General features: G+C 52.4%; 8 protein-coding genes across 8 annotated transcripts; 3 read left to right on the top strand and 5 right to left on the bottom strand.

The window, feature by feature from the left end:
* Window positions 1-2,531: 2,531 nt before the first annotated feature.
* On the bottom strand, window positions 2,532-4,442 carry J4E92_006065 (uncharacterized protein; the record flags this gene model as incomplete). Its single annotated transcript, XM_051497440.1, has 2 exons — window positions 2,532-4,347; window positions 4,435-4,442. The coding sequence occupies 2 exons, from the start codon at window positions 4,440-4,442 to the stop codon at window positions 2,532-2,534; spliced, it is 1,824 nt and encodes a 607-aa protein (XP_051352087.1).
* A 1,832-nt stretch (window positions 4,443-6,274) lies between these two features.
* Window positions 6,275-6,909, bottom strand: J4E92_006064 (uncharacterized protein; the record flags this gene model as incomplete). Its single annotated transcript, XM_051497439.1, has 2 exons — window positions 6,275-6,696; window positions 6,744-6,909. 2 exons carry the CDS (start codon window positions 6,907-6,909, stop codon window positions 6,275-6,277), a joined length of 588 nt encoding a protein of 195 aa, XP_051352086.1.
* Window positions 6,910-7,431: 522 nt separating this feature from the next.
* On the bottom strand, window positions 7,432-9,375 carry J4E92_006063 (uncharacterized protein; the record flags this gene model as incomplete). Its single annotated transcript, XM_051497438.1, has 1 exon — window positions 7,432-9,375. The coding sequence occupies one exon, from the start codon at window positions 9,373-9,375 to the stop codon at window positions 7,432-7,434; it is 1,944 nt and encodes a 647-aa protein (XP_051352085.1).
* Window positions 9,376-10,875: 1,500 nt separating this feature from the next.
* Window positions 10,876-15,350, top strand: J4E92_006062 (uncharacterized protein; the record flags this gene model as incomplete). The annotated part of the gene is made up of 6 exons (XM_051497437.1): window positions 10,876-11,244; window positions 11,296-11,593; window positions 11,646-11,760; window positions 11,814-12,352; window positions 12,956-13,603; window positions 13,663-15,350. 6 exons carry the CDS (start codon window positions 10,876-10,878, stop codon window positions 15,348-15,350), a joined length of 3,657 nt encoding a protein of 1,218 aa, XP_051352084.1.
* A 1,543-nt stretch (window positions 15,351-16,893) lies between these two features.
* Window positions 16,894-17,764, bottom strand: J4E92_006061 (uncharacterized protein; the record flags this gene model as incomplete). Its single annotated transcript, XM_051497436.1, has 2 exons — window positions 16,894-17,584; window positions 17,637-17,764. The coding sequence occupies 2 exons, from the start codon at window positions 17,762-17,764 to the stop codon at window positions 16,894-16,896; spliced, it is 819 nt and encodes a 272-aa protein (XP_051352083.1).
* Window positions 17,765-19,065: 1,301 nt separating this feature from the next.
* Window positions 19,066-19,981, top strand: J4E92_006060 (uncharacterized protein; the record flags this gene model as incomplete). The annotated part of the gene is made up of 3 exons (XM_051497435.1): window positions 19,066-19,164; window positions 19,225-19,349; window positions 19,432-19,981. 3 exons carry the CDS (start codon window positions 19,066-19,068, stop codon window positions 19,979-19,981), a joined length of 774 nt encoding a protein of 257 aa, XP_051352082.1.
* A 108-nt stretch (window positions 19,982-20,089) lies between these two features.
* On the bottom strand, window positions 20,090-21,386 carry J4E92_006059 (uncharacterized protein; the record flags this gene model as incomplete). Its single annotated transcript, XM_051497434.1, has 4 exons — window positions 20,090-20,623; window positions 20,671-21,048; window positions 21,149-21,195; window positions 21,311-21,386. 4 exons carry the CDS (start codon window positions 21,384-21,386, stop codon window positions 20,090-20,092), a joined length of 1,035 nt encoding a protein of 344 aa, XP_051352081.1.
* A 950-nt stretch (window positions 21,387-22,336) lies between these two features.
* J4E92_006058 (uncharacterized protein) lies at window positions 22,337-24,587 on the top strand (the record flags this gene model as incomplete). Its single annotated transcript, XM_051497433.1, has 2 exons — window positions 22,337-24,293; window positions 24,355-24,587. The coding sequence occupies 2 exons, from the start codon at window positions 22,337-22,339 to the stop codon at window positions 24,585-24,587; spliced, it is 2,190 nt and encodes a 729-aa protein (XP_051352080.1).
* Between the last annotated feature and the right edge of the window lie 1,374 nt (window positions 24,588-25,961).

Genomic DNA, 25,961 nt, shown 5'->3' with positions numbered 1-25,961 from the left:
TTGGGTACTTTGTGAGTCGAAATGAGATCATGTCGTCAGCTCTGATCTAACCGGAGCAGTACCTGTATTGTCAGCGCCTTCCGCATCTCCGTCCTATCCAGCATGGACTTTACCGATATCACCTATACGATCCCCAAAGCCAATATCTTCAGTGGCCTCGAGCCATGCCTCGCCGTAGTCCTCGCATGCGTGCCTCTGATGCATCCACTACTTGGTCGCTCCACAACAACACCTCACGCGTCGGGGAAAAAGAAATCCTCGAATGCTGAGTCCAAGTCCAGTGGGCCGAAAGCTGTCAGCGACGACGGGTTCGAGCGGCTAGACGATGATACGAGCAACCTGTGGCTCAAACCGATGGGGCTGCAGCATCGCGCTGATGAATCGGATTTGCAGGAAACCATAACCGGAGATGCAAGCGAAGGAGATCAGGAGTCTCTTCGTAGACACGGGGGGAACATCGGTATAGCTACTTGAGCTGCTGGCTCTCTTAGATCCTAGTAACGATCACACGACATGAGGAATCATCATAAACGAGACCCACTACTCACCGCTACCCCTTGCTGATGCCACCAAGTCTTCTTGCCGCCAGTAGGTAGTGCGAATTTGAGTCTAGAGAAAGTCGCGAAGGCCGATCCAGCGCTTGACAGGAAATATCTGGACAGTCGGCTGCGCAGATGCGACGTTACTATGCTGACGACAAGGCTAAATCAACCGGCTATACGCATCGCTCCAGCCGTAGCAACTCATAGGGCCAATAGGGATCAGCTTTCGCAAGGGAAGGTAGAGAGGAAGCGACAAGTGTGAAGATCTTGGCGTTATTATGGCCCGTGCTCGCCACGCGTCATCAACGCGTCGAACATCTCGGCGTCCACGCTATCAACTTTACTATCCGACAGCGGTACTCCTACTTTCTGACATCGACGAGTATCTTGATGTGTTTATCCTTCTCGTGTAGCAGCGCGAGAATACCATCTTCCACCACTCTATCTATCGAGATTGTACGCGTGATCATCTTCTCCGCATCGATCGTTCCTTTATTCAGCGCGTCAATAACTCGCTCGAAATCCTCACTGGTGTAACTCAGCGCTCGGAACAAGTCAGCAAGGCTTCGAATCATTCCAATGGTTTCGCGTGATGGCTTACCTGTAACCAGCCTCTTTTCTCCAACCAACAGATTGTCCGTGTTGAAGGAGATCTCTTTGCCCCACTGGGCAACATTCACCATCGTTCCTCTGCTTCGAACTGATAGACACGCGGACTTGATACTGGCAGCTACTCCAGCGCAGTCAAAAGCAATGTCAGGGCCTTGGTCATTGCACAGCATCTTGCATCTGGCGACCATATTTTCGTCCGTCGGATCGATCGCCGCCGTAGCTCCAAAACGTAGAGCTAAGTCCCTTCGATTCTGAGCAACTTCAGCAACGATCACCTGGGCAGTATCCAAGGCTTTCAGGCATTGCAGAATGGCCAAACCAATCGGCCCGGCGCCGACAATCAAGATGTTGTCCCCTGCTTTGGCGGCCGACTGTTCAACTGCATGCCAAGCAACTGCAAGCGGTTCCACCAAAGCTACGCCAATCTGTCAGTATCCTTCCCCACCTCAAGTGAGCTTCCCGACTATCTTACCTCCAATTTCTGACGTTATCTTCTCAGGCAGTTTGAACACGAATTGCGCATCTACGCACACCCGATACGATAACCCACCTCCCCAACCCATGATTCCCACGAACCCAAACGAATCGCAACAATTGGTAAAGCCGCCTTTGCACGAAACGCATTGCTTGCAGCAAATGGTAGGCTGGACGGCCACTCTGTCGCCAACCTTGAGACCTTTGCGCACCTGCGCTCCGACCTCGACGATGTCCCCAGAAAGCTCGTGCCCAAGAGTTACAGGCCATGTCTCGCCGGTGATCGGATGAGGCGTGTCTTTGAAAGGAAGAGCATCCGGTATGCAGTAGAAGTGCAGGTCGGACCCGCAGATCCCACAAAAGGAAGGTCGAATCTTCACTTGATGGGCATCACATGTCGGCTCTGGAACGTCGTGTTCCAGACGCATGTCCTCGGTCCCATAGTAGCGAAGAGCCCGCATATTGGTGGTACGAATGGGTTGGACGAAGCAGTCTGAGAAGGTACAATTTCGTGGTTGAGTATCGACCACAGACAAGTGAATGTATTGTACGAAAGCAGTCGTAAGTTCATAGGCGAATATACATGCTAATCTTATAGCTCTATACTGAGGCTGACGTTAGAAGGAAGGAGGGGTACTAGCCGACGTCTCGCAAGATGCGTGTCAGCCCTAGAGACTCATGCGCAAAACGCGCCAATGCTAGATAACGTCAGAATCACTGCATATCATACCAAGCGGAAGAAAATTACGTCACAGAACTGATGTTATTCTATTTCAACCGTGTATTGACGTTCCATCTTGGGGAAATAGTATCGCTCAAGGCGAGTTTACATCTTGACTTTCTCTGCCTTTACATGAATTCTTAACGATACGGTAACTGACACTTCAAAGTCCGGTAAGCAGATCAACTTCCAGCTTGATCAAACTGCGCCCCCGGGCCTTCAAAATAAGCTAACACAGCATCGATATCTCCGACCGTGAATTCACGGCCACAAGGATGCGTATGGGACCGCGCCCACCGCGCCGCACGAGCCAGCTCGCCCCAATTGTTCGGGTCTTGCGCCTCCGGACAATCCAACAAACGCATGCCAGGATGATAAGAAAACCGAGGCACAAGCGACGTCGACGCCAATCGTTCCACGTCGCTGTAGTCAAAGGTCTGGTTTGCTGCCATGAGTGCATCCATTTGCCCTGCTGCTTCCTGGGGATCGAGGTATAGCCAAGAGTCGGAGAAAGCGTTGTCGTCTTGTACATAGCCTTCGGGTATGCAGATATCGGGAATGGCGGGCAAATCCACCTGGGCTGGCTGAGAAGCCTGGTATACGAGCTCTGATGCTATGGCTGCAGCGGCTTCTTGCGACTTCGAGCGTGCTGGGTGCGGTCGGAGTGGGTGGCTATAGCTGTGCTCATTGAAGTTCAACCCGTTGTACTCTTGGGGATGTGACTGCATCTGTGGAGGCCACTGGGGTAAATCTTGGGAGTTGGCTTCCATCGCCGTTGGATGCTGTACAGCATTCGGCATTAAAACGCCCATTCCAGTCGGAGGCATGCTGCTGTACCCTTCGTCCCAGGACGAGAAGCCGCCCGTCGGCTGCATTTGCTGTTGAGCCAGTTGATCCATCGGAAAAGCTCCAAGCGGCGAAGGCTGACCAGGGTAGAAATAGGGAACAGACTGAGCAGCCTCCTCCTCGGCAGCCTGTCGCTGGCGCCGCTGTTCATTCAGCTGCTTACGACGCTCACTTTCTGCCACTCGAACCGCTTCGGAGTACCGACTTATGACAGCCTCATCGTAACGATCTCGGGTAGTTTCAGTGGGACCAATGCATCTAAGAATGAGCTGGATATCGTCCGGGAACATAAAGTCCGTCATCTGACCGTGCTCATCAAGCTTCTGGTACCGCAGCGCGAAGTTCAATGCGCGAGTAAGATCGCCCACATCGTCATCCTGGGGTAAACTCTTCAGACCGATCGCCAAGTTCTTGAATGGTATTGACGGCGGTGGAACGTAATCAGCTTTCTTTGCAGCTTCCGGAAGGAAATTGTTGATGCACATCACCGACTTATCCCAGTTACCTGGGACGTGATGCTTCGCTTTGGTCCAGGTTGGTTCGATTCTGCGCATCGTCTTTCGATATGTGTCCGAGATATGGTCACGGGCGCGCTCTGCTTCCTCGGAACTGGTCAAGCCGAGGTGACGATGCTTGTCCAGAATTGCAAAGTGAACTGCAGCAGTGATGCCGTTACACAACATGCGCCATGCGACAGCGGGATTGCGGAACCATTGTGGGAGTATTACAATCAGATCCACGAGAGTTGCATTGATTGGTCTATCGCAACGCAGCTTATACTCATGTGCCGGAATGTCGACCAGGAATTGAGCGCGAGGCTTTCCTCTCGCAGGAGCTTTCGGCACTGCTGTGTCATCGCCCTTGTTTCTAGGGAGTTGATGTGGCGCAGGCGAACCTCCAGGGCCCGCTTGCATTGCGTTTCCGTGTGGTAATGGCGTGTAGCCTGTATCAGGCTCCGTGAAACTCATACTATCTTCGGGATAGTTACAGTCGATTCTAGTAGATTCTAGCGAGAGTGGTGGTAAGTTGCGAGGTGGTGGGTCTGTGCCAAGGGCAGAGTAGAGCGGTTGATATACTTGAGGCGCAACAGCAAGCAGAGTGAATACGAAGAGAGTGAACTGACTTTCACTGACCGTTGCGGTGAAGCCTGTTCTACCAAGACTTCGTATCTCTTAGTATGTTCGATAATATAGTTTCATTTCTGCGCCGAGAGTCGTCGCCTTGAAAAGATTGAAGAACGAGGGCATTCTGAAGGAAGTGAATATGATCTGGCTTTCATGCTGATCTCGTATGATATATCCAAGACTTTCTGAATGTGCCATGATTAAAGGCGTACCAATGCCGGACTCAGAGGCCTAGCAGCTTCAAACGCCCTTTCAGCTGGGAAAATATCCTGGCGGATAGTTCCAAACTTCCTTGATGCCAGCATAACTCGGGAAGTTTCCACCTTCAACAGTATTATCTTGAGTCAAATCGATAACCTCCGCAGTTGCAGCTGCCAGCTTCACCTTCTTGCGTCTCTTATCTTGCTCGAATCTGCTGTTTCCCAAGAGCAGCTTCTTTTTCCTAACCCTTCTCTCTTTTGCCAGGCGTTGAGAAAGCACGCCTTCTGGCTCGTGGTATTGATCCCAGTGACACAGATGAACTGACTCCGTTTCCCATGTGTGACTCATTAGGTCGACGTTCGCAGGCCGGTTGAGAAGGAGTAGAGGTCGAGATGGGCCAAAGTTTTCTGGCACGACTTCCCACTCGTTACGCCAGACTCTCGTGGTGACAGCATCTTCGTACGCCGCAGCCTGCGCACTCATCGCAACATTCTCATGAAAGTAGGGCGCCAGCGGAATTCGTCTTTGTTGTATAGGGATGATCGGCGCTATATGAGGTGGATCGGGTGGCGGGGTGCCGTGAAAGTAGCCGTGAAAATGAGTCTTCTGCTGGTAGCTGGGCAGTGCGTGGGCGTCTTCTGTTCTCTTAGACTTGCGGAAACCGTAGTTGCGTGGGTGTCCAACGCGCTGTGAGTGTAAATGAGCTGGAGCCATAGTGAGGCGGCCGGGTAGTTGGTGATAGTGGCTCTTTTGCGCAATGTGTAGTGTCGTGGGTGTCGTGGGCGTTGTCGGAGTGTAGCTTTTGACTGTCTGGTTGAGTTGTGATCCAAGGCTCGCATTGAGGTCTTGAACCCTCGGGGTGGTGATGTAAAGCCACAAAGCTATTGTACGCCGAGCTATACGATGATCCTCTCACGTCCTCCGTTTTCACCATGGTGAGAATGACCTCAATAGGCAGTGGTGGACGTGAGAGACAAACGAGAGAGTTGCCCCATTGTGCGACGACGTAGTATTAAGAGTGTGATGTTACCTAAGGAGAAAGGGTTTGTATCCCGGTAAGGACCTTCTAAACGCGCGTGTCGATTGACTGCTTTCCATGGTTCACAGTAGCGGCTGTGGGTGGTGACTTGCTCTTCGGACAATCAGGTAGGCGCTATCGCCGAAAGCGGGCCCGGGCATCGTCGGCAGCGCCGTGCCTACCGCCGCAAAATAAAACGCGCATCACAAGCGAGAAACACGATTATGAGAGCGCAAGATAAGAGGGAGGAAGCAGGAAGAAAATTGCAAGGCAGCTGATATTGGGGGTCAGGTTGGGGTTAGTAAGCGGGGGTGGCGGGCGCGGGCCCGGAGACAGCAGGCGCAATTCACATCGCGGCTGCATAAGTGGGCGGCAGGCCACCTGGGCAGCTACGAACCAGCGCTAGCCTTCACAGTGTATGTAATGCACGATTTTCGCCCCACAGGATCTTCTATTCAATGGTGTGTTTCACATTTTTGCTTTTCTAAGATGTGAGACGAGGCTGTAAATTGCTTGTCCACCTCGGGGGACAAAGAAGCGGAAGTGCCCGCTGGATTGGTAACTTGCAAGACAAAGCTTTCAGGTCACTGACACTTCGCAGAACACCCCATTATCAGAGTTTCTACAAGCGTAGATACACGATGTACGATATCTAGTTAACAAGGTTATAGTCCCTCACAGACAAAACCTCCTTGCAGCCATCCCGAGATCCACTCCATCACCGTGCCCCAGGAGATCAGCGAGGATCACGCGCGCTGCCATCATGAGAGGCTGCTGACGAGCTCTCCTTTATCCGGGACCACGTCTCATCCATATCCATGGGAGCGGAATGGACCGAACCCGCAGACTTGGTCTTAGAGTTCTTGCTCTTGACAGTACGAGGAGTCGAAGAGATCGCTCTAGTGTTCTTGGGAGCTGGGATATAAGAGTATCGGGAGGCATGAACTCTAGCAGCTCGGGCTACTTCTTGAGCGTCCTTGACAACCTGTCGGGCCCTGTAGAGCTCATCTCTAGCGGCCCGCGCGGCTTTCTGGATTCGCTTCTTCTCTCTGGCGTCGCGGCGCTGCCTGCGAGTAAGTCTGGCATACTCGTCGGCTGGTGTAGTTACTGGACGCGAAGACTGCGGAACGTTGACAGCGGGAGGGAGCATGGTCGTAACTGTGCGGAGTTAGTGCAAGATCGATGTAGATTCGAGGGGAATTTACCTGGAGCATTCGGACGCTCTGAACCGATGAGGGGAACGCTGGAGACGCCAACAAGTTGGCCATAGCCATGAAGCCTATTGTGCTGTCTCGAAGACGGTACGGCAGGTTCGTTGCCGCCAGTCCTCGTCTCGACGGTGCTGAGCGTGGCGACCGAACCGTAAGCCATGATGCCGACAGCTCGTCGCCGGTACTTCCAGGATGTTGTTTTCTGCGTGTAAGATGATTTGAATTGAAGTAGCAGAGATGATTGGGTGTGACTGTATTGTGAGAACTCAGTTTGGCTTTGTGGGTGGGACAAAAGTGAGCGTGGAGCCCGTTATTGCCAAGGCAACGACTTAGTGCGCGCACTCTCACCGTCTCAGCAATAGATTGGTGTGCTACCGTATTTGGAAGCTGGGCCAGTCAAATTGGCACAAATGGGAAAGACGGAGAGGTCATAGAACATATTCGTCTTCGAAGACAGTACCATGCTTTCACCGTGATGAACCACAGTGAGCAGTGCGCTGATGAGGAGAATACTGTTCATTCAACAAAAGCAAGCGTATTTCGTAAGAACATAGCCCTATTCACTCTATTTATATATGCCATATGATGCCACAACAGGAGACAGGCCTAGAAGGATGCACTGTCGCGAAGAAAAGACATGTTACATTCCATCGTAATGCCGCCAACGTGAATCGCTCTCAACTCACCAATCAAAGTCCTCGTCATCTTCTCCCATATCGCTTTCGTCATCCTCGACAACGTTGTTTACACCCGTGTTCCCCGTGCGGCCAACCATACGCATCTCCGCCGGAGTAAGGATCTGCCTGTTCGGAGCTAGAGTGTGTTCTACTTCATTCTCGTCCTCTTCGTCATCATCTTCTTCGCCATCTACGGCGTTCTGGATATCATATGAGCCACCGAAGCGCTGGCCGCGAGGAGACGATCGCGTGCTAACTTTGGCCTTCTTGGTCCGCTTCTTGGGTCCGGCATAAGCGTCAGAATCAGAATCAGAGTCGTCCGCTTCAGGCAGCACCTCTTTGCTAAGGCATGATGACGACCGGGTTCTTGGTGAGCGACGTGCAGGTGTCCTTGGCGACGTCTTCTTGCTGCGCTTGGACTTTTGCTTAGGTGAGGTGTCTTCGTCTCCATTGAAAGTACGCTTGCGTTTCGACGAGTTACGGGTTCGCGGCATGAGTTCATCTTCGTCCGACGTGTCATCTTCCATGACATTCTTACGCCTCGAACCCTGCTTAGTGGTAGTGACTGGCTCATCATCGTCAATGTCCAAAGCATCAAAATCGAAGTTATCTAGATCTGCTTCAGACTCCTCTCCAGAGTCTTCATCCAGTATCTCTTCTTCATCCGAGTCAACCACGAAGTTCTTCGGCTGTTTCATGAGGCGCCCATTCCTATCACGCTGTCGTGCACCGGCTCGCTTCGCATTGTTCCGCTTCTTTTCGGAAGTGTGTCTCCGAATTGCAGCATCGTCGTGATGGTGTGGGTGCACAGTAGAAGCACCCCCGAGTCGAGCAACCAGGTTCTGGAAATCTTGAGGATATTGCCAGCTCGAATCGTTATTCTTCACGCAATACTGCACACATCGTGTAAGATCTAGCGCATCATGTCCCGAAGGCATGATCTTCACTCCGTTTGCCATATCGCGAAATGGAATGCTAGGAGGGGACTGAGTGGTTGCCACAGCCCTTTCACGGGAGTTGAAGTTGTAAGGTGGGGCAAAGCCTGCTACGCTGACACTGGTGGGATTAAATCCAGCAGGTTTCGGTAAAGTCGTATGTTTGGATACTGTCCAATCCTCGTAAGTCGGCTCGGTCTTCGCGCGATGGAGCATTGGTCCCTTCATCATCCGATATACCGTATTGTTCGTGATCGGACCGTACGGCATGTCTCGGTAATGGTTAATCATGTCTGCAAAGGTCCCCGATAGGGCGCCATTGTGGAGAAAACGGTCCATGATGTCGAAGGATTTGATGGCATGCGGAATGAAAGCAAGTGTTTCTGCCAAAGTTAGGTTGCCATGGGGAAGATCTAGCCAAGCCGAAGGCGCATCCTTCAATTTATCATATTTTGGGCTACCGGGGCCTCTGGATTTCCTTCCTTCGGGAATCGGTTTCCTTTTGACAATCTTACTGGAAGCAATGTCTTGGTTAGCGACAGGAATTGGGGATTCGTTTCCATTTCCAATGAAGGCAGGTTGGTCTTCTGGATAGTTTTGGTAGTCTTCTTCGTCACTTTCAGGCTGATCAAAGAGATGAGCTGTAGCGTACCCATCGTGGATTGCAACCTCAACGTGTAGTGGATACCACCGGAGGTCTGCAGGGATATTTTCTTCTTCCCTGTATTCTACAGCAATCATGGGGTCGATAACGCGATCATTGAAGGCGGTTCTCGCCTTCCCAAGGCGGTGTTTGTTGTGGCCATCGATGATCTTGCACTCCTCATGCATTGATTGATGAAGCACCTTCATTTGATCAATACCCCGGGAGTTGCATTCCATCAGGCTCTCTTGATGCTGTGTTTGAAGCAGTTCGCGCACGTCTGGGAGGTTCGCGAAGAGATGGCCGGCATTTAATTGTGCTCGGTCGAGCATATCCTGGACTTCGTCCCGCGTGAATGTGATTGGAGACATGGTATCAATGCAGCCTGAGTATAGGGTAAAACAGTTGCTTTGGCTGGTCAGGGGTGAGACAGTTGAGTTGTGCTCACTGAAGTTGAGATTCGTGGGATAATATCAAATCGAAAGAAGGGGAGTTTACCGTGGTGGAGTGAAAGTTCAGCACCTGCTGGCCAGTATTGTTTTCACTCGCCGTTATGTGTACTAAAGACACTGTGTATACAACAGGAGGACCGTACATCTAGAGGAGTGTGTGGAGGCCGAGGCGACAAGGAAACAAAGACGTCGAGTCGAACATTGTTCGACTCTTTGTTTCAATGCTCGTAAGAAGACTCAAGACAGACTGATTCTGGTGATGCGAAGAATGCGACCTGATAACCGACATTGCACAGACTCAAGATATACATCCCGGCCTGTCGATTGCTTCTCATCATCGTGTAGCATGAAGCAAAATCTCCGGCGCCAACGATGTAGACGGTTTGACGTGAGGTTCTGGCTCTTGAGCTGTGTTTCCGATGTAACAACCTTAATGACAGACATTACTGCACTTTAATCATCTGCTAGCAAAGTCGATACTTGAATGTCTGCGGACGACTTTAGATTGCTGGATGGCAAATGTTTCTGCAAGTTCTGGCTGTAGCATGCGGTGGCCGTATTGGTTGGCAAACAGTTGGCCTCAAGAAAACAATAGTTGCAGTTCTCCATGGCATTCGTATCCTGGTCGATGCTGCAGTCGCTGATGTGATGTGATGTGATGCGATGATTGGGGTCACGGATGGGGTCGGCAGCGGCAGCACTTGAGGCCAATCCGTCGGGGAAGCCGCTTATCCGGTTCCGCTCTAGCGCCGCTTCCGTCCGGAGATTATTCCAAGGTTCTTCACTCTATCCGCGGCTTCCCCTCATTTCCTTGCGGCATCCGGGTCGGTGCATTACAGTACGACCAGTTCGCAGGGTCGTTCGGTACAATGATTGCCTGGAGATGCTCAGATCTCACTATATTGTTCCTGGCCCTGACATCGTCGCACTTGGGCAATTTGCGGAGGACAGCCTTAGAGCCCGCCTGAGCAGCAACTCCGCCCAGCCTGCTACGCCGCAACCTATGCCTGTAGACGCAACGCGACAGAACCTGCTCGGCTTACCTCCACCGAAATAACGTATTTGCTCACGAACAAAGTAAGCCCGCAGATGACGTTGCTACCCCTCGCCCAGGAATGCCATGGCAGGTCTAGTGCAGAACTGGCAGGTCAAGGCCACCACATCTTGGGGAAACGTCCCGATTACACCTCATCCATGATTAACCGGGCTCTTGGGCAACATCAATCATGTCACCGTGCGCACGTTGAGCTGCCAATGTCCATGGTCAGGGCTTGGAGGAACACGCTTTGTGCTTATCATGGTGCCAGCAAACTAAAATGCGCCCAGGTGAGGAAGATGGTCAGCTATATAAGGCCCATGTTCTACAATCTTGAATATCTCACGCTCGTCAATTGATCGCTTCCGTGGCGGAACAACATCATGAAGTTCGTACTCAGCCTTGCCTGGCTATCCCTCGTTGCAGGTGCGACCATTCGCAGCCCACAGCCTCGTACATATGATGGGTACCAAGTCCATCGCGTCCGAGCTACTGGATCTCAATATGCTGCAGCAAAGCGAGCTCTTGCTGCTGTCCCTCACGAGACTTTGAACGAGATTCGTGGAAACCTGGATGTTCTTATCGCACCCGGGCAGTTGGACGCCTTCAAGGCTTTGGGGCTCAAGTCCCGAACCTTGCATGAGAACCTGGCCGATTCTATCGCCCGGGAGTCGCACGTCAAGAAGGCCTGGAAGAGGCAAACTAACGGTTCAGAAGATGCGTGGTTTGATAGCTACCACCCGTATGAAGACGTAGGTGATGTATCACTGCTATTCGATCCGAAGCTGACTGGCCATTATTAGCATATTACTTGGTGGCGCGATCTACAGGAATCGTTCCCAGACAATTCAAACTGGACGAGCACTGGAATATCTTTTGAAGGGCGCGACATGTTCGGCGTTCATCTCTATGGAAAAGATGGTCCAGGAAAGCCTGCGGTCATCTACCACGGAACTGTTCACGCTCGTGAATGGATCACTGCTATGACCATCGAGTATATCGCCAAGGCCCTCACCGACGAATACAAGGCCGGCAACAACTACACGCAAGCCATTCTGGATAACTACGACATCTACATGTTTCCCTTTGTCAACCCCGATGGTATGTCAAGTCACCAAGGATAGATCCACTGGTTGTTGCTAATACATGCTAGGCTTCGTCTTTTCTCAAACAGATGACCGCCTATGGCGCAAGAACCGTATGCCGCCACCAGAGAACGCTGCCAATCAAACATGCTATGGTCGCGACGTGAACCGCAACTGGGAGACGTGAGCGAATTTTCTGCGCTATCCGTATGGCATACACTGACATGTAATCTCAGGAACTGGGATGCTGACCCACGCGGAGCTTCAACAGACCCATGCTCGCAGACATACAGGGGAGAAGCGCCCCGCGATACGCCTGAGAACCTGGGAATGGACAACCTGATCCGCAAGATCCGCGATGAGCAAGGCATCAAGCTATACATTGACTGGCACAGCTACTCCCAGCTGATCCTGTACCCATTCGGCCACAAGGAGACTCTCTACGCGCCAGAGCTCGGCATGTGGACCAAGGCCGCTGCCTTGATGAGCGAAAACATTGCCTACTACTCAACCAATGCGACTACCTACACCTACGGCCCTAGTGGAGCAACCTTGTACCCGACAACCGGTGCGTCTATCGACCATGTGTACACTATTGGTCGCGCCAAGTTCTCTATGACCATTGAACTGCCCGACACCGGTGACTTTGGCTTTGTATTGCCTCCGGAGAGGATCAGGCCCGCGGCTGAAGAACAGTGGGTGGGTCAACAGGTACTGCTGAGCCTGTTGGACGAGGAATTCTTCGATGGCGAAGGCCCAGCGATTGGTGCACTCGGTACTACATGGTAGACACATGTAGGTGTTAGACCAGTTTTGTTGAATCGCAGCTGCTAGAAACCGCTGTTGACCAACATTACCGCATAATCACAAGTCAGAATGGCATTGTCATCTGTCAAGTCTACGTCCGTACTTATTTCGAAGTCCTCTCCTCACAACTCAATATACTGTCTCACACTTGAATCAATTCATCATCTAGGGCAACTGGAGGAGCCAATTCTCTTCTTTCATGTCTTGCCGCCGTCACCTCCACTTCCATGCGGCTAGCGCTCAAATTGATGCGTCCGTGCGCCAGAGGTGAAGGTGATGCCGGCATCTCTTGTCATCCTCATCTTCCCCATTAGGCATATCAAAATCATCGCTCTTATCACCACTCCTTCTCCTCGCTACAACGCTAATTGAGGGCTCTTGACTTCGGCTCGCCCAGCATGCTGCTTCCTCCCACCGATCCGCACCTTTCGAACGCAAGCACGCAATCAACTTCAGGAACCATGGGCCATACTTGGCGTACGCCGTCTCCTAGCAGAGAGGCTTACATTAGCTCTAGTGAGTTTAGTGGATACATGAAATGGACGAGAATCGAATACTAACATGTAAACAGGCAACGTCAACTCGCCACAGGTCGTACCTGAAGCTTACGATGATCTCTCCGACGAGTATTCAAGCTATCAGCAACGCGTTGAGAACCGCGCTTCTGGTACTGCAGCGGTGGAGGCTGCAAAGCATAATCGACGACGCGACGCAGCATTGTCACGTCTCCACAACGTGTTCGACGGCAAGAGTGACTCCGGCGACCAGAAGCCATACAGTCAGACTGTTAGCGCCAACAGCGAGGACGGAAGTCTAGGGAAGCCTGAGCAGCCATCCACGCCCAAGAAGAACCGCGTTCCGCTCCTTTGGCATGGACTACCATCCCCAGAAACGCCGACGTTTCACAACTATACACGAGCCATCCCTTCAGCTAGCTCTGCGCAAGAGGAGCTATCATGGCGAACTTCCCTCGAGGAGACCAAGAACGACGTTGAGACTGCCCTAGTGAAGGCAAATCACACTCCCAATAAGTTTTCGGTACCGACGCAGTCTCCTATTGACAACGACAAGGCGAACGACGGTTTGAAGCCTATAATCTCCCAGGCTCCCGAGGATGATACCGGGGCTGATGCGAGACTGGCTCGCGAACTTGAAGAGTCTCTGAACCCGACGGCCACACGTCGCAGTACCAGACTGCGCACACAGCCCAAGCCATCGTGTAAGTACTGCTTTCCTAATAATATCAGTGCATTTGCTAACCGCTTTCCTTCATTCAAGACAATATTCAAGTACCAATCGCAGCGCCCAAGTCTCTTCGCAAATTGTTGCCCGCGACGAAACCAACGGAGTCTTCGGCACATCAAGAGTTCAGCTTCAGCACTGAGCCTATCAAGGCCGACCCTGTACCCTTCGATGGACTGCCCACTGTTCACTCGCTGTCATGGCAGTTGCAATATCCGCCCGGAGGGAGCACACACCCGTCATACCCATATCCTTCTCTGGACCCTCGTCTGCTCTTCCACCAAGCCTTTGTCCCAATCATTGGCGGCTTACCTGACTTCACCTTGGTTCAAAAGCTTGTACTTCCTATGGGCTGGAAGCATGTTTCATGGTCTGGCCTGCTGCCGATCGCGTTTGATCCATATCGTCAAGCGTTTAAGCTCACACCGGTTGGGCCCATGCCGCTTACGTGCGAAGAACTTCATCAACAAGGCTTGCACATGTATGTACCAGGTGGCGAACTACATCCTGAGTACGGACTGGTACCCGAGATGCTCAAACTCAGCGATGGAAGCGACACCGATGTTTTCAACTTCGACAGTGTTGATTGGGTCTTGCCGTGGAAGGGCCAGATAGACTTCCACGCCCCGTCCAATGCCACCAACGAGCAGCTCGGCAGCTATGAGATTACCAGCTCCGTCGGCTCCGACACTTTCGCGCCCGTGACCACCTTTCCATGGAGGGAAGCCCGCGACTGTCCAGATAAGGTATTCGACATCTGCGATGCGTGGCGTTGGCTATCGTTCAAAGAGACCAACCCTGACGCGGACTTCATCCCCACGCCTGGTATGAACTGGCGAGGAACTGGCGCAATACGCTCCACGCGCAAGCTCAAGTTACCTATCCCCGAGCTGATGATGCTTGCCATGCCGGACCCGACTACATCAGAGAACAAGCATATTGTGTTGCTTCAGAACCAAGATGATGGAGTCAAGGATAAGAATCTGTTTTGTCCATTCAAGAGTGTTGCAACATCCGTTACGGTGGACATAACCTTCCTTGGCGACACCGAGTTCACGATCATGGAGCTACTGTCGTACTTTCCTCAGCACTACTACTGGGGTCATGCCGCTGAGCGTTTGACAAAGGCGGGCGTCACCGGAACTCAAATACGGGATTTTATCATCATGACACGAGGGCTTCAGGGCGACGAGATCAAGATGGGACACAGTATTACTTGTGCAGCTAAGCTTGCCCAGAGGAGGGATTGCGTTAAGGTCGAAGAGATGGATATTGATGAAGTCGGGAAGGATACACCATCACCTACACCCGCTCCGGTCATCGATTCCACGGTTGTCGACTTGACTTCGAGCTATACTGCTGAAGGGTGGATCTACGATGTATGGGAGAAAATCGACTACCCGCTTCTTGCCCTCGCCCATGGCTTGCAGTCGTTGCCTACAGGCGTGGATGCCGGTCCGCTGACCGCACTCATACACTGGTGCCGAGAGAAAGGTCGGTACAAAGCCATGCTTAGCGAAGTTCCTGCGCTGCTGAAGGAGGCAAGCATTGAGCCGCTGATCGAGCCTGGCGAGAATGGCTGTCCAGATAAAGAAGTCGCAGGTAGACATGCTGGGGCACTGAAGAAGGACAGACTAAGGGTGGTTAGAGATGCGGGTGCTAGCAAGAGGGCACTGGATGTTAGTGTTGGTGGGACTCAAGGAAAGAGAAGGAGGGCTGGGTAATGTCACCGGGAACCTCGTATGACAACAAGAGGTGCTGCGAAGGGTTTGGGGATGTTAAGCGTGTAGGAAATCTCTGAATTTCGTGCGCCGTCGGAAAGGCATGATGTATATGGATAGCATCGACTTAGTCGCTTCCCTAACAATATCCAATCAATAATTCAGATCACTTCCTTGCATCGCTGTCTAGTGCATCGGAATACCCGGCAGTGGCCCAAGTCCACACTACACCTCGTCAGCAAACCTCCTTCCCCTCTAGCTTCATACTTACAGCAGGCGCCGGCGACGGGCATCCACCATTGGAGCTCATGTAGCAGCCCATCTCAGCAGCATGCTTCATCAAGCACTTCTCATTCGTGCTGAGCAAGTTCATCGGCACAATCGGCATAGCGCATTTGCATGGCTCTTTGAACGTCGGCGTCGGTTCTTTGTGCCTGTGGCTATGCGTGCGGTTGTGCTTACGCGTTCCGCTGGGGGAAGGGGCGATGCTGGCTTGTGGTGCAGCCCACGGGTATGGTGTTGCGAGAGCGGTGGTAGCGAAGAGAATGGTCGTGAGAAGCGTCGATATGTACATCGTGGGCGGTAGGAATATGTGGTATGTGTCGGAATAATTCAGATGTTGAGTGCTCTGAGATGCAGAGAGCCAAGCGTCTAGGATGCTTTGCAGACGATCTGAATCTTGTAGGAACCGTGAGCGCCACGCGGCAGAGGGTTTCTTCTACCGAGAATTCGCGATCCAGTACGCGGCGCAATATAGGTTGATGAAGTTCCATCTAATCATGCAGCGCCCTCGTCCAGTGATGCGCCGCCGGTTAAACGCCCATATTTGGAAACGGAAGTGTGAAAGCGGCGATGAACAACAGATCCTTCTCGTTTCTCTTTTATTTCGAGTGTCTGTGTAGGTGCAAATATTTGAACGTCGAGGATCTAGCGGATGTCTTGTTTCGCTTGACGCTGGCGGCGTTCTCGGAGAGGAATTCACGATCCAGTATATTCTGGATTCGCTGGTCATGATGCCTCCCGGTACTCACTGGATCGCTGCCGTCTCTTCATCACTACCATCATTATTCTTGTCAGCTTCAGGCACATGAGGGTTGAAGTCATATTCCACGTGTTGCTGGCACATTGCGCAGTGTCGGAAGCTTGACGCGTCGCGCGAGCTCATGCCGCAATTTAGCGTGTCTTTGGCCTCTCTAGGCTCCAGGGCTCCAGCCATCTCATTTGGAGCATCCACTTCGCGGCCAGAACGCGCCACTCTCGTAGTCGGAAATGATGAAGTTTCTGCATGTGCCGTGCTTTTGGTACTGACGATGAGAGACCAATTTCACAGTTCCAGCTCCAAGATCGAAGACGTCATTCAGCAGTTAGGCTCGCAGATCCCACTTGCGTGGGCAACCGCACTGGAATAGATGCTTCAGTTGTCGCGACTGGTCAATCATACTCAAAATAACGATGCTGCAACGGCATGGGTGATTAAAAGCAGTGACTACAATGCATGCATATCTAAAAAAGAGGGAAACTACCAATTCGAACTTATCACTCCCCATCACTTCAGCGTCGACTCGAGATTTTTCATCTCCCGTTGCAACCTCCCGTCATCCCTCAGATAGGTAAGTACATACACCTCCTTTGCTGGGGGAGATATTCCGGCCACCTGTGGACTTGCCTCGAATTGAGCCTGTGTAAAAGTCTCTGTCACAGAATCAGAGATGCAAGTGATACGGCCGCCTGGGCCGCGAACACTCGCGATGTAGTGTCCACCTGCGCTCTCTGTGCCTTCGCCGGAGTGTGAGATGACACTAGATAGCCGGTAGCGGAGGGGAAGATGAGCATTCTCTTGATATTGAGTTAGGTCGAGTATGTTGGGGTGAGCCATGCGGTGGTTGATCTTGTGTTCCGTAGCAGGCTGCGGATTGCCTTTTTTGTCTTTCTTTTCCGACTTTTTCATTTGGAAGATGGCAAGTTTGATCTTCAGGATTTGAGGACCAGCTTGAATACTGGTCGTGACCAGATGGTTAGTATTGCTTGCACAGATAGCGCAGTGTATCGTTCTCCGCTCTTGAAAAAATCTCGACAGCGCTGCGTTGAAAGTTGTTGTGGCCGTGGGAACATTTAGAAGGATGCCGGTTTCTGGAATCTTCGCAATGAGCCTTTCGTGACCACATGTTATACATCGGCCGTTCTCTTGTCTGTCGAGCTGGAATAGTGCGCGGAAGTCTTCTTCCCATTCTTGCGTCCTAGAACTGGTAAGTATGCATGTTGATAATTTACTAATGGGCGTTTACTCACTCACTGGCGACCTGCAAGCGCTGCAGAATCACCTGATAAAAGTCGTTAGAGTCCATCTGAACCATCGAACCGTTGGCGGCCAACTGCGCGACGTCACCAGCCAATGCGATTCCTTGTATTCTTGGCATGTCGGGGGCGACTGTGGCGTTGGGAGTGTTAGCCCAATAAGTGTTGACCAGCTCTCTCATCATGCATCCAGTACAATCTGGCACCGCATTATTGGTAGCTGTTCCCCAATACTGTGGAGGATTTGCATGACAGGCATTACGTATGTTACTGCCACCAGTGCCTCGTCTGACCGGGCGATCATGATTTTGAAGCCAGTTCAGTAACTGGGGCTGATGCATCAGGGCCTGGAGCGCGGCGTTGATGTAGCACCAGTTGGTACCAGTTGTGAAGCCTTTGCTTCTCTGTGGCCTAGCACGCCCACGCATAAGCCATCTCTTACTTATACGTGCTGCCTAAGAGATGATCAGTAAGAACAATCAAGCTCGGGAACGAACATACTATGCGGTCCCGATTCTCCTGCAAGTCCGAACGAAGGCTAACACGCGCGTTAGCTGGAGTTCCGGTTATAGCCGCCGGGATACGCGCGCTTCGTCGACTGCCCGCTGGGGCTCTATATACCCTAGGAGTGGCCATCTTGGATGTGAAATTTCTGTAAGAATAGCTGAATTGACCTGAGGTTTGGAAAAGAAGACGATAGTGTTCAAAAAGTACTGGCATCGATGACGGGAAACTGCGAGTTTAAAAGCCACAAGATGACCGCCACAAAGGAACAATGGATGGGACGTCAACCGCCATTGTCCTCTTGCCATCGTTTGACATGCACCCAAAGAAAGGCGGAAGCGGACACGATGAATGCGATGTGACATGCCCTGTAGTTGCCGCAAGTCTGAAGTTGTCGCATCCGGTAGAATGGAGATAAGGACATAGCCCAGATTTCGATAACTTGAGTAGCATACACACAGCCTTCGTGAAGATTCATGCTAAGAAAAGCAATCAGAACGCTCAAAGCCTTAGGCTACAACATCTTGAGCAGAAAAATTCGTAGTTTGATGGGCGAGGCCGTCTCTTAATCAGGGCGGAGAAAGAAAAGGGATGCATGCAATGCAAGCTTCAGCATCTTCGCGTTCTGGGATAGGTGCTTGCTATTTTGCCAGACGTAGTGGTCAGTTTTCGATATCTGCCAGGTAGTTAAAAGTTGTCTCAACGCTGAGCCTTCACACGAGACGTTTTCATGACATTGTGAGAGGATGTCAGTGTAGAGCATGAAAGACGCAGCGCTCGAGACGCACACTCGCATGCCCACATAGCGTCTTGGCACCCCCTCCACCCCCCATTGGCCGTTTCCCCATCCGTCACCACACCACTCACATCAGCACTCCCTGCTGTGACATCTCCACTCACTATCGATGCAATAACCACCATGGCGACCTCAGAAACCCAAGGCGCTAGCTACGAAGCCGAACACGTTCACTCGGTCTACGAAGAAATTGCATCCCACTTTTCTTCCACCCGCTACAAGGTGTGCGTCCACCCGTCACAAATATTCCAAAACCGCATGCATGACTAACGCGAATGCTAGCCCTGGCCCATAGTCGAGCGTTTCCTAAAAGAACAGCATGATGGCGCTATAGGCGCAGATGTCGGGTGTGGGAATGGGAAGTATTTGGCTGTTAATAAGAAGGTATGGATTGTGGGTAGTGATCGGTATGTTCTAATCATTTGTTCACTGGGTTGACTATCCTACGACAAGTAATGCTTTTGTCCCTGAAATTTAACGTCGATACAGATCTACAAACCTTGTCAAGATCGCGAAACAACATGAACCGCACGATGTAGTGGTAGCAGACAACCTTTCTCTGCCTCATCCAAATGGTGTGTTTGATTTCGCTATTTCGATAGCGGTCATTCATCATTTGTCGACATCGGCACGGAGGGTGGAGGCTGTAAAGTGTATTTTGGATTTACTGCGGCCTTCATCGCCGTCGAGGCATAATGGAGATGCTGGCCCGGAGGGTGGGAGAGCACTTATCTATGTCTGGGCACTTGAACAGAAGGACAGTAGAAGAGGCTGGGACGAAGGTCACGAGCAGGACGTCATGGTGCCGTGGGTCTTGAAGCAGAAGAAAGAGAAAGAGAAAGGGCGGAGGAAGAAGAAGGATGAGGGTGAGGCTGACGAAGAAGAGGCGCCAAAGCCGGACGGTGATAAGACGTTCTTGAGATACTATCATTTGTATCGGAAAGGGGAGCTGGAGGGGGATATTGAGCAGGCTGGTGGAGTTGTATTGGAGTCGGGGTATGAGAAGGATAATTGGTGGGCTATTGCGAGACTCGGATGAGCATCTCAGTGATATTTACTTGTGCTATACCTCATACGTGAACGTGCAGCACCTCTAAGTGTGGTCTACTGCTTGCAGCCCGGTGCGTTCCAACTGCGCATGGTGATCTTACGCCTTGGTCAAGTCTACAGGCAGGGCGTGACTGCTCTCAGTCAGCGGAAAGAGCTGATAGTAGAAGCCCAGAGCGCCTGCTACAAGCACAATATAGTAGGCGACGGTCCATCCAACACCCCTGCCCTGATACAGTGGGACGCTCTTCTGCTCATCATCCTTCTTGTCAACGTCTGGTGGTCCGATGGGATTGCCGGCTTCGACACCCACACGGCCGTAGAACCGCGGAAGGCCCATCCAATTGCAAAAGGTATGCGCTATCATGCACGTGTAGACATTTCCGGTTCTTATGAAGACAAAGGCTGCGAAGAAACCGAAGAGCGACGTGTATGTGAACTGGAAGAGTGAGCGGAGCACGGCGACGAAGAACGGAACTTCAGAGTGGGTTATGCGGAACTCGTAGAGGTGGTGGAGATGCGCGATGCCGAAGTACAGTGGCGTGAGGAAGACGATCTGCTTGCCGGAGAACTGCGCGAGGACATGGAGGGGGATGATTAACGAGCGCCACACGACTTCTTCACTAACGGGGCCCTGGGCAGGTTAGAATAGGAAGAGGTGGACTGGAGTAGACGACCTACGACTATGTAGTTCCTGTATCCGATCCAGCTGCTCAGGGTCTCGTTGACGCCCTTTAGTTTGATCCAGTCTCTCCAGTCACCGTCTACAATGCCGTGCTCGAAGATAGGACCGGCGAAGAGGATAGTCACCAGAAGCATGGTCCGGATGGTATCTACAAGTGAAACAGGCCAGATGCCAAGCAAACGGATGATCTCCATGGCCGATGCGTCATGCTGGTACAGTACGACGATGGTGAGGACGGAGCATAGGACGGTGGAAAAGGTCACTGCGCGCACCCGGGCGCGTATCGAAGACGGCGCATCGCGCGTAAGATTCGGAGAGGGTCGCGTGGCGGGCGACAAGTAGAAGGGAATTACGTAGATGAAGACATAGGCGGCCTACAGGCGTGGTGGTTAGCTACTTCAGCATGTTTGGCGCGTGCGGTGCCATTGGGTGAGAACAATGGCAATGGTGGTGGGGAGCGAACTTGAAACGTACCGACAGAAGCGCCGCAACTCTCGACGAAAGAACAGGCGGTTTGGGAACTGGCACCACGTTAGACCTCATGGCGATGTTTCGACAGGAAAGCGCAACAGAGTTCGTCCGATGTGGGTCGCGCAGGCGTTTAAGAGGGTTTGAGGTGGAGGAGCGCCAACTTACCGCCCTTGACATGTCGCTGGTACAAGTCTTCGAGCGCACTGAGCTTGTCGCGCCAGCCGTTGGGGGGTGGAGGCATGGCGAGGTGTTGCAAAAAAGCAGCCGCACGTCAAACGCACTACAGGAGAGGCAGGAAAAGAATCATGGGCGTTGTTTATAGCTGCATGAGATCCCCCCGCGTTGTCGCGCGCATCTTGTTGGCGCAGCGCAGCCATTCACCTTCGATACCCCGCCAAGCCCCATCGGTCACGCTGGATCACGTGCCCCGATCGTCCGTTCCCTCGTCTCGGCTCCTGCGACTCGCGCCATCAGCGCCCACGACGTCTTAGCACGCCCTCCCGCGTTACCCCTGCAGCACGCACAACCAAAGGCCCACTGGCCAGCCTCTCTGCCATTCAACGGCTAGTCCGCCACGCTGCGCGTCGTCACTGGCCCGTCCCAAAATATAATTTCATTTTAAACGTTCAACCGCGACGCGCTTCTCCCGATTGACTAGGAAGGCTGTTCGACGAGGGTTCCCCAGGCGCGTCGCAGTGATCGCACTCCCAGGTGGACCGCGCATCCAGCAGCTCATATCATCTTGTCGACCGGTATAGGCTAGACGAAAGTCATATTGTGCGAATTGGGTCCATCTCTGTACAAGTCATCATAAGTCGCGGGTCGTGCTCCAGACTGGCCGGGGCTGAGCTGTCAATTGGATCGCTCCTGCAGCGCGAACCTGCTTCTGCATACAGCCACGAACCCTCTTTAGGCCGAGCTGCTGCCAGACGCCCGCCGTCCTCACCTCACCACCACTCCTCGTCCTCCCTCCCTCGATTCTTCATACCGTTAATGCCTGCGGGCCGCCATTCTTTTTGATATGTTTTAGCACTTTTGTCACTCTTTGGCTATCTTCACATACTGTCTTTACGTCCTCTTTTTACTGCTTTTTTACCCATACCCCGTCATTAATGATCGGTTTCGACTTCTCCGCCCGCGTTTACCACCAGTCCACATTTCGGCATCCTCGGCCCACACCACCACCACAGCATGTCCTCACAACAACGCAACAGTCGCGCAGACTCACAAAACGCACTCGAAAAAACACTCGCACAAGGTCCTCGATTTGACCCGCCGCAGTCGCAGTCAACAAACACGTCTCCTATCCGCAAGCCGCTTCACGAACGCTCAAACTCGCAAACTAACCGCGACTCTGGGTCAACCATCCGTATTGTTCAAGATCCCGGACATGACATCTATCAGAAATATCCCGTACCTAGCGAACCCTCGCAAATCCTGCCCCCACCCCGTCATGCGCCGGGTTACGGCTTTGAAAGGCCGGGATCTCGTGTTTCAAATAGCAGCCAGGTCGCCAGTACCATCGCAAAGTTCGAGGCGAGCCGAGCGCGAACACCACAGCCTATCCTGTCACGGAAGAAGGGTTTCAGACATTCGGGCTCCACTAGCATGTCAGAGGAAGATACCCTCGTAGCATCCTCTTTTACGCCATCGTCTTTAAGATTTTCCCAGGGGAGCACTGCCCCATCCTCACCCCCACCGGAATTAGAAGATGAACCAAAAGGCCTCGAGGTACTTGAGGAGGTCGTCTCCTCACAATCTACAAGGCCAACTATCCGGGCTGTTCCTCCCTCTTCTTCTGGAGGAGATTCCGACCGTGCATTAACGCCTAAGGCCTCTGCTGCATCTTTTGCTTCACCTGCTCCTACCACCACACCACGCCCAATTAGTAATGCCGGAAACTCGTCAAGTGTCAGTTTCGGTCGACCGTTACCAGAAGTTCCCCAAGGCCCAGCGGCAACCGAACGTCAAGCTAGGGGGCCTGCTCTCACTTGTGACACTGACTATCGACAACCTGTATTGCATCCTCAACAAAGTACAGAGTCGTTCACGTTTTCTGATATTTCCTACACCAGCATCGAACCAACACATACACTAGCTTCATCGCAACCATCGCCATCTCTTCATGAAGCCAGCACAGCATCCTTCGCGAGCGGAATCCGAATTAATTACCCCGTCGTACGCGCGCCGTCCGGCACTAGCTCGCGAGCCGAATCCCAGGACGCGCCCAACATCGCATCCCGGATGCACGACCCGTCGCTGGTACATCACTGGAGCTCCCAGCTGTCAACAATCGCCTCCGTTTCTGAACGCGATTCGCGATCCCTCGCACGAAACTCCCGGTCGCTCGGCGCCAGATCACATTCACAAGAAAGCTATGCGGGCAACGGTCGAACAGCGATTCCACGCCGGAGGGGACAGACAATTGGGAGCGCACAGTCGTCGTCGGACAATGTATCGTCGGAAGGTCATACCGAGTTCTCTGCAGTGCCAGTGCCTCGGCCGCTCTTCTCTCCTACGACAAGATCTTCATCCGATGATAACAGTGAACACATGGACACGATCTCGCCGCTGCCTACATCGATCCCTCTGCGCATGAAGAACTCGGGGTACTTGCGCAACAGAGCCAATAGTACCGATGCAGTGTCGATGAGTGACGAGCGACCTGGATCTTCTCAGTCGCATATGTCCAGATTCATTGCAGACAACATTCCAGCCTGGGCAAGGGTGTACTACCAAAAGGGAGAACGCATCTCAGTTGGAGCCCCGGAATCCGAGTCTTCTGAGAGCGTACGGCTGGGAACCGCCCACAGCGGACGATCGCGCACCCCTTCAGAGAGTAACTTCCCACTCAGCATTTACCGACCACGGAACCGACCGAGGAACAATTCAAGGAACCGCGCTTCACACGCCGATACTGTCTCGCTAGCAGACGACGTTCACTCGATTGACGGAGCAGTATACGCAGTCGGACCTCACATGTACCCGCTCAGCGGTTACTCAACACCGCACCTCCGGACCGATCGGAGAGGACAATTGTACAGCGCTTGGAACGCACCATCACTGGACGATGACGTTCATGCTACACTCTTCGGGCGCCAAAACAGACAGATCCTGCTCTTCTGTATAGGATTTCTGTTCCCACCTGGTAAGTCTTAACCCACGAGATACCACGTATGAATGAAGACATGTACTAATCAGAAACACAGCTTGGATAATTGCCGCGTTCCTTCCTCTACCCCTCGACCCGAACGCTGTTGGTACCCCGACTGCTAGCCAGGCCGACCTGGAACAGCAATTCGCCCAAGCCATGGGACCCGCCGACGACAAATCCTTCCAGAAAGCAACCTGGTGGCGCAACCTCAACCGTGTCATGTCTGGAGTTGGCACGCTCCTGATCGGTGTCATCGTCGCGCTGGCCATACTCGCATCGCGCATGTAATGAGTGACACCCACTCTGCAGTCCAGCGAACCTCTCCGACCGTCCTCTCCAGGCCGAATCTCACAATTTACACCCGACATTTGCACGCGATGCATTTGCATAACGAATCATTTACGATCATAATCATGCCATCACGCAAGTGTTAATGTTTTTCTGGCTCCGGCACACGACATGAACGCTCTCCTCGATATCTACTTCGATCTCGTTTTGGGTCTACTGTCTAGGCGCAGCCGCTATTGTACATTTTCCACTTTTCGATTCTCCACGCGTATCGTGTACGGCATGCTGCAGTTTAGCGGGCGTTCTCTTTTTGCTGCTTGTTCTAGTGTGACCGAAAGCGTATTACCCATTTGCTTTGCCCAGTTTGGCGCCATCAGCCACTTTACAATACTATTATCTTCATGTTCCATACCTGTTGCTTGTCACCTGTCAGTTCGTCTTGGAAGTTTGATGTGAGGCAAGGGTGCCTGTCGCGGTGGCTGGGGATCTGAAGCATAGCGGCCAACCGTGCGCTGCTCCTGGATAATCTCGCTGTGGTTCGAGCTTGACGAACTATATGATCTTGTAATTATAGTCATGCGTCCTACGTCAGCTGTACGATGAGACGTCAATATAACGAATACCTTCTCTATGCTATCGCGTCTTCCATTGATCATCGCAAGGTTGAACCTGAGGAGTTGGGCGCTTCACTGCGATCAGCCGGAAGACTACGGGAGTGTTATGACATGTGTCATGTGGAGCTTCACACCGTGCACTTGAGCAAAGCCGGTGCTCTGATCAGGTATCGACCACACCGATGGACTTGAGTCGCCTTTGAGTAATGCTCCGAAAGTCTATCACAAGGTTTCGTGGTCGTTGCTAAGCAATGCGACCGGTTACCATGAGGCTGCAAGTCGGGCGAGGCTACAGAATGGGCGAGTGCACAGCCATATGTCGCAAAGTGAAGGGATGTGGCTTGCTTCACGATCATGGACGTGCGATCCCAGCGACACGTCGAAAATGCGCACGGTGGCTGGTATGAGTCGCATCACGTCGGATGAACATCGCATCTCATCTTGTCTGACGAAGCCGCCAAGTGGTGACTCCTCACTTCCACAGTCACAGCCATTCCAGGGCCAACGTCCAGATGCAGTGGCGAAGGGACGCGGTGGGCCCTCCCAGTATGCAGGGTTCGGTTCACTCAAGATGAGTCGAAGGCGCTAGGCCCAATTCAGTAGCGGGGCTTATGATGTCGCTCTTTACAAAATAGTCCCGCCTTCACAGTTTCTGCAGACTTCACCCACAAGCTCACTAACCACGTACTAAAGACCCTTCTTTTTCTTCTCCACCCCCCACTGAGCCTCACACACATACTCGACGTTCAACTCAATCATC

Source organism: Alternaria infectoria, assembly GCF_024043175.1.
Source record: "Alternaria infectoria strain BMP 0036 chromosome Unknown scaffold_9, whole genome shotgun sequence".
NCBI classification, from domain to species: domain Eukaryota; kingdom Fungi; phylum Ascomycota; class Dothideomycetes; order Pleosporales; family Pleosporaceae; genus Alternaria; species Alternaria infectoria.
The sequence above is the reverse complement of the archived record's forward strand: the minus strand, read 5'-3'. Positions and strand labels throughout refer to the sequence as shown.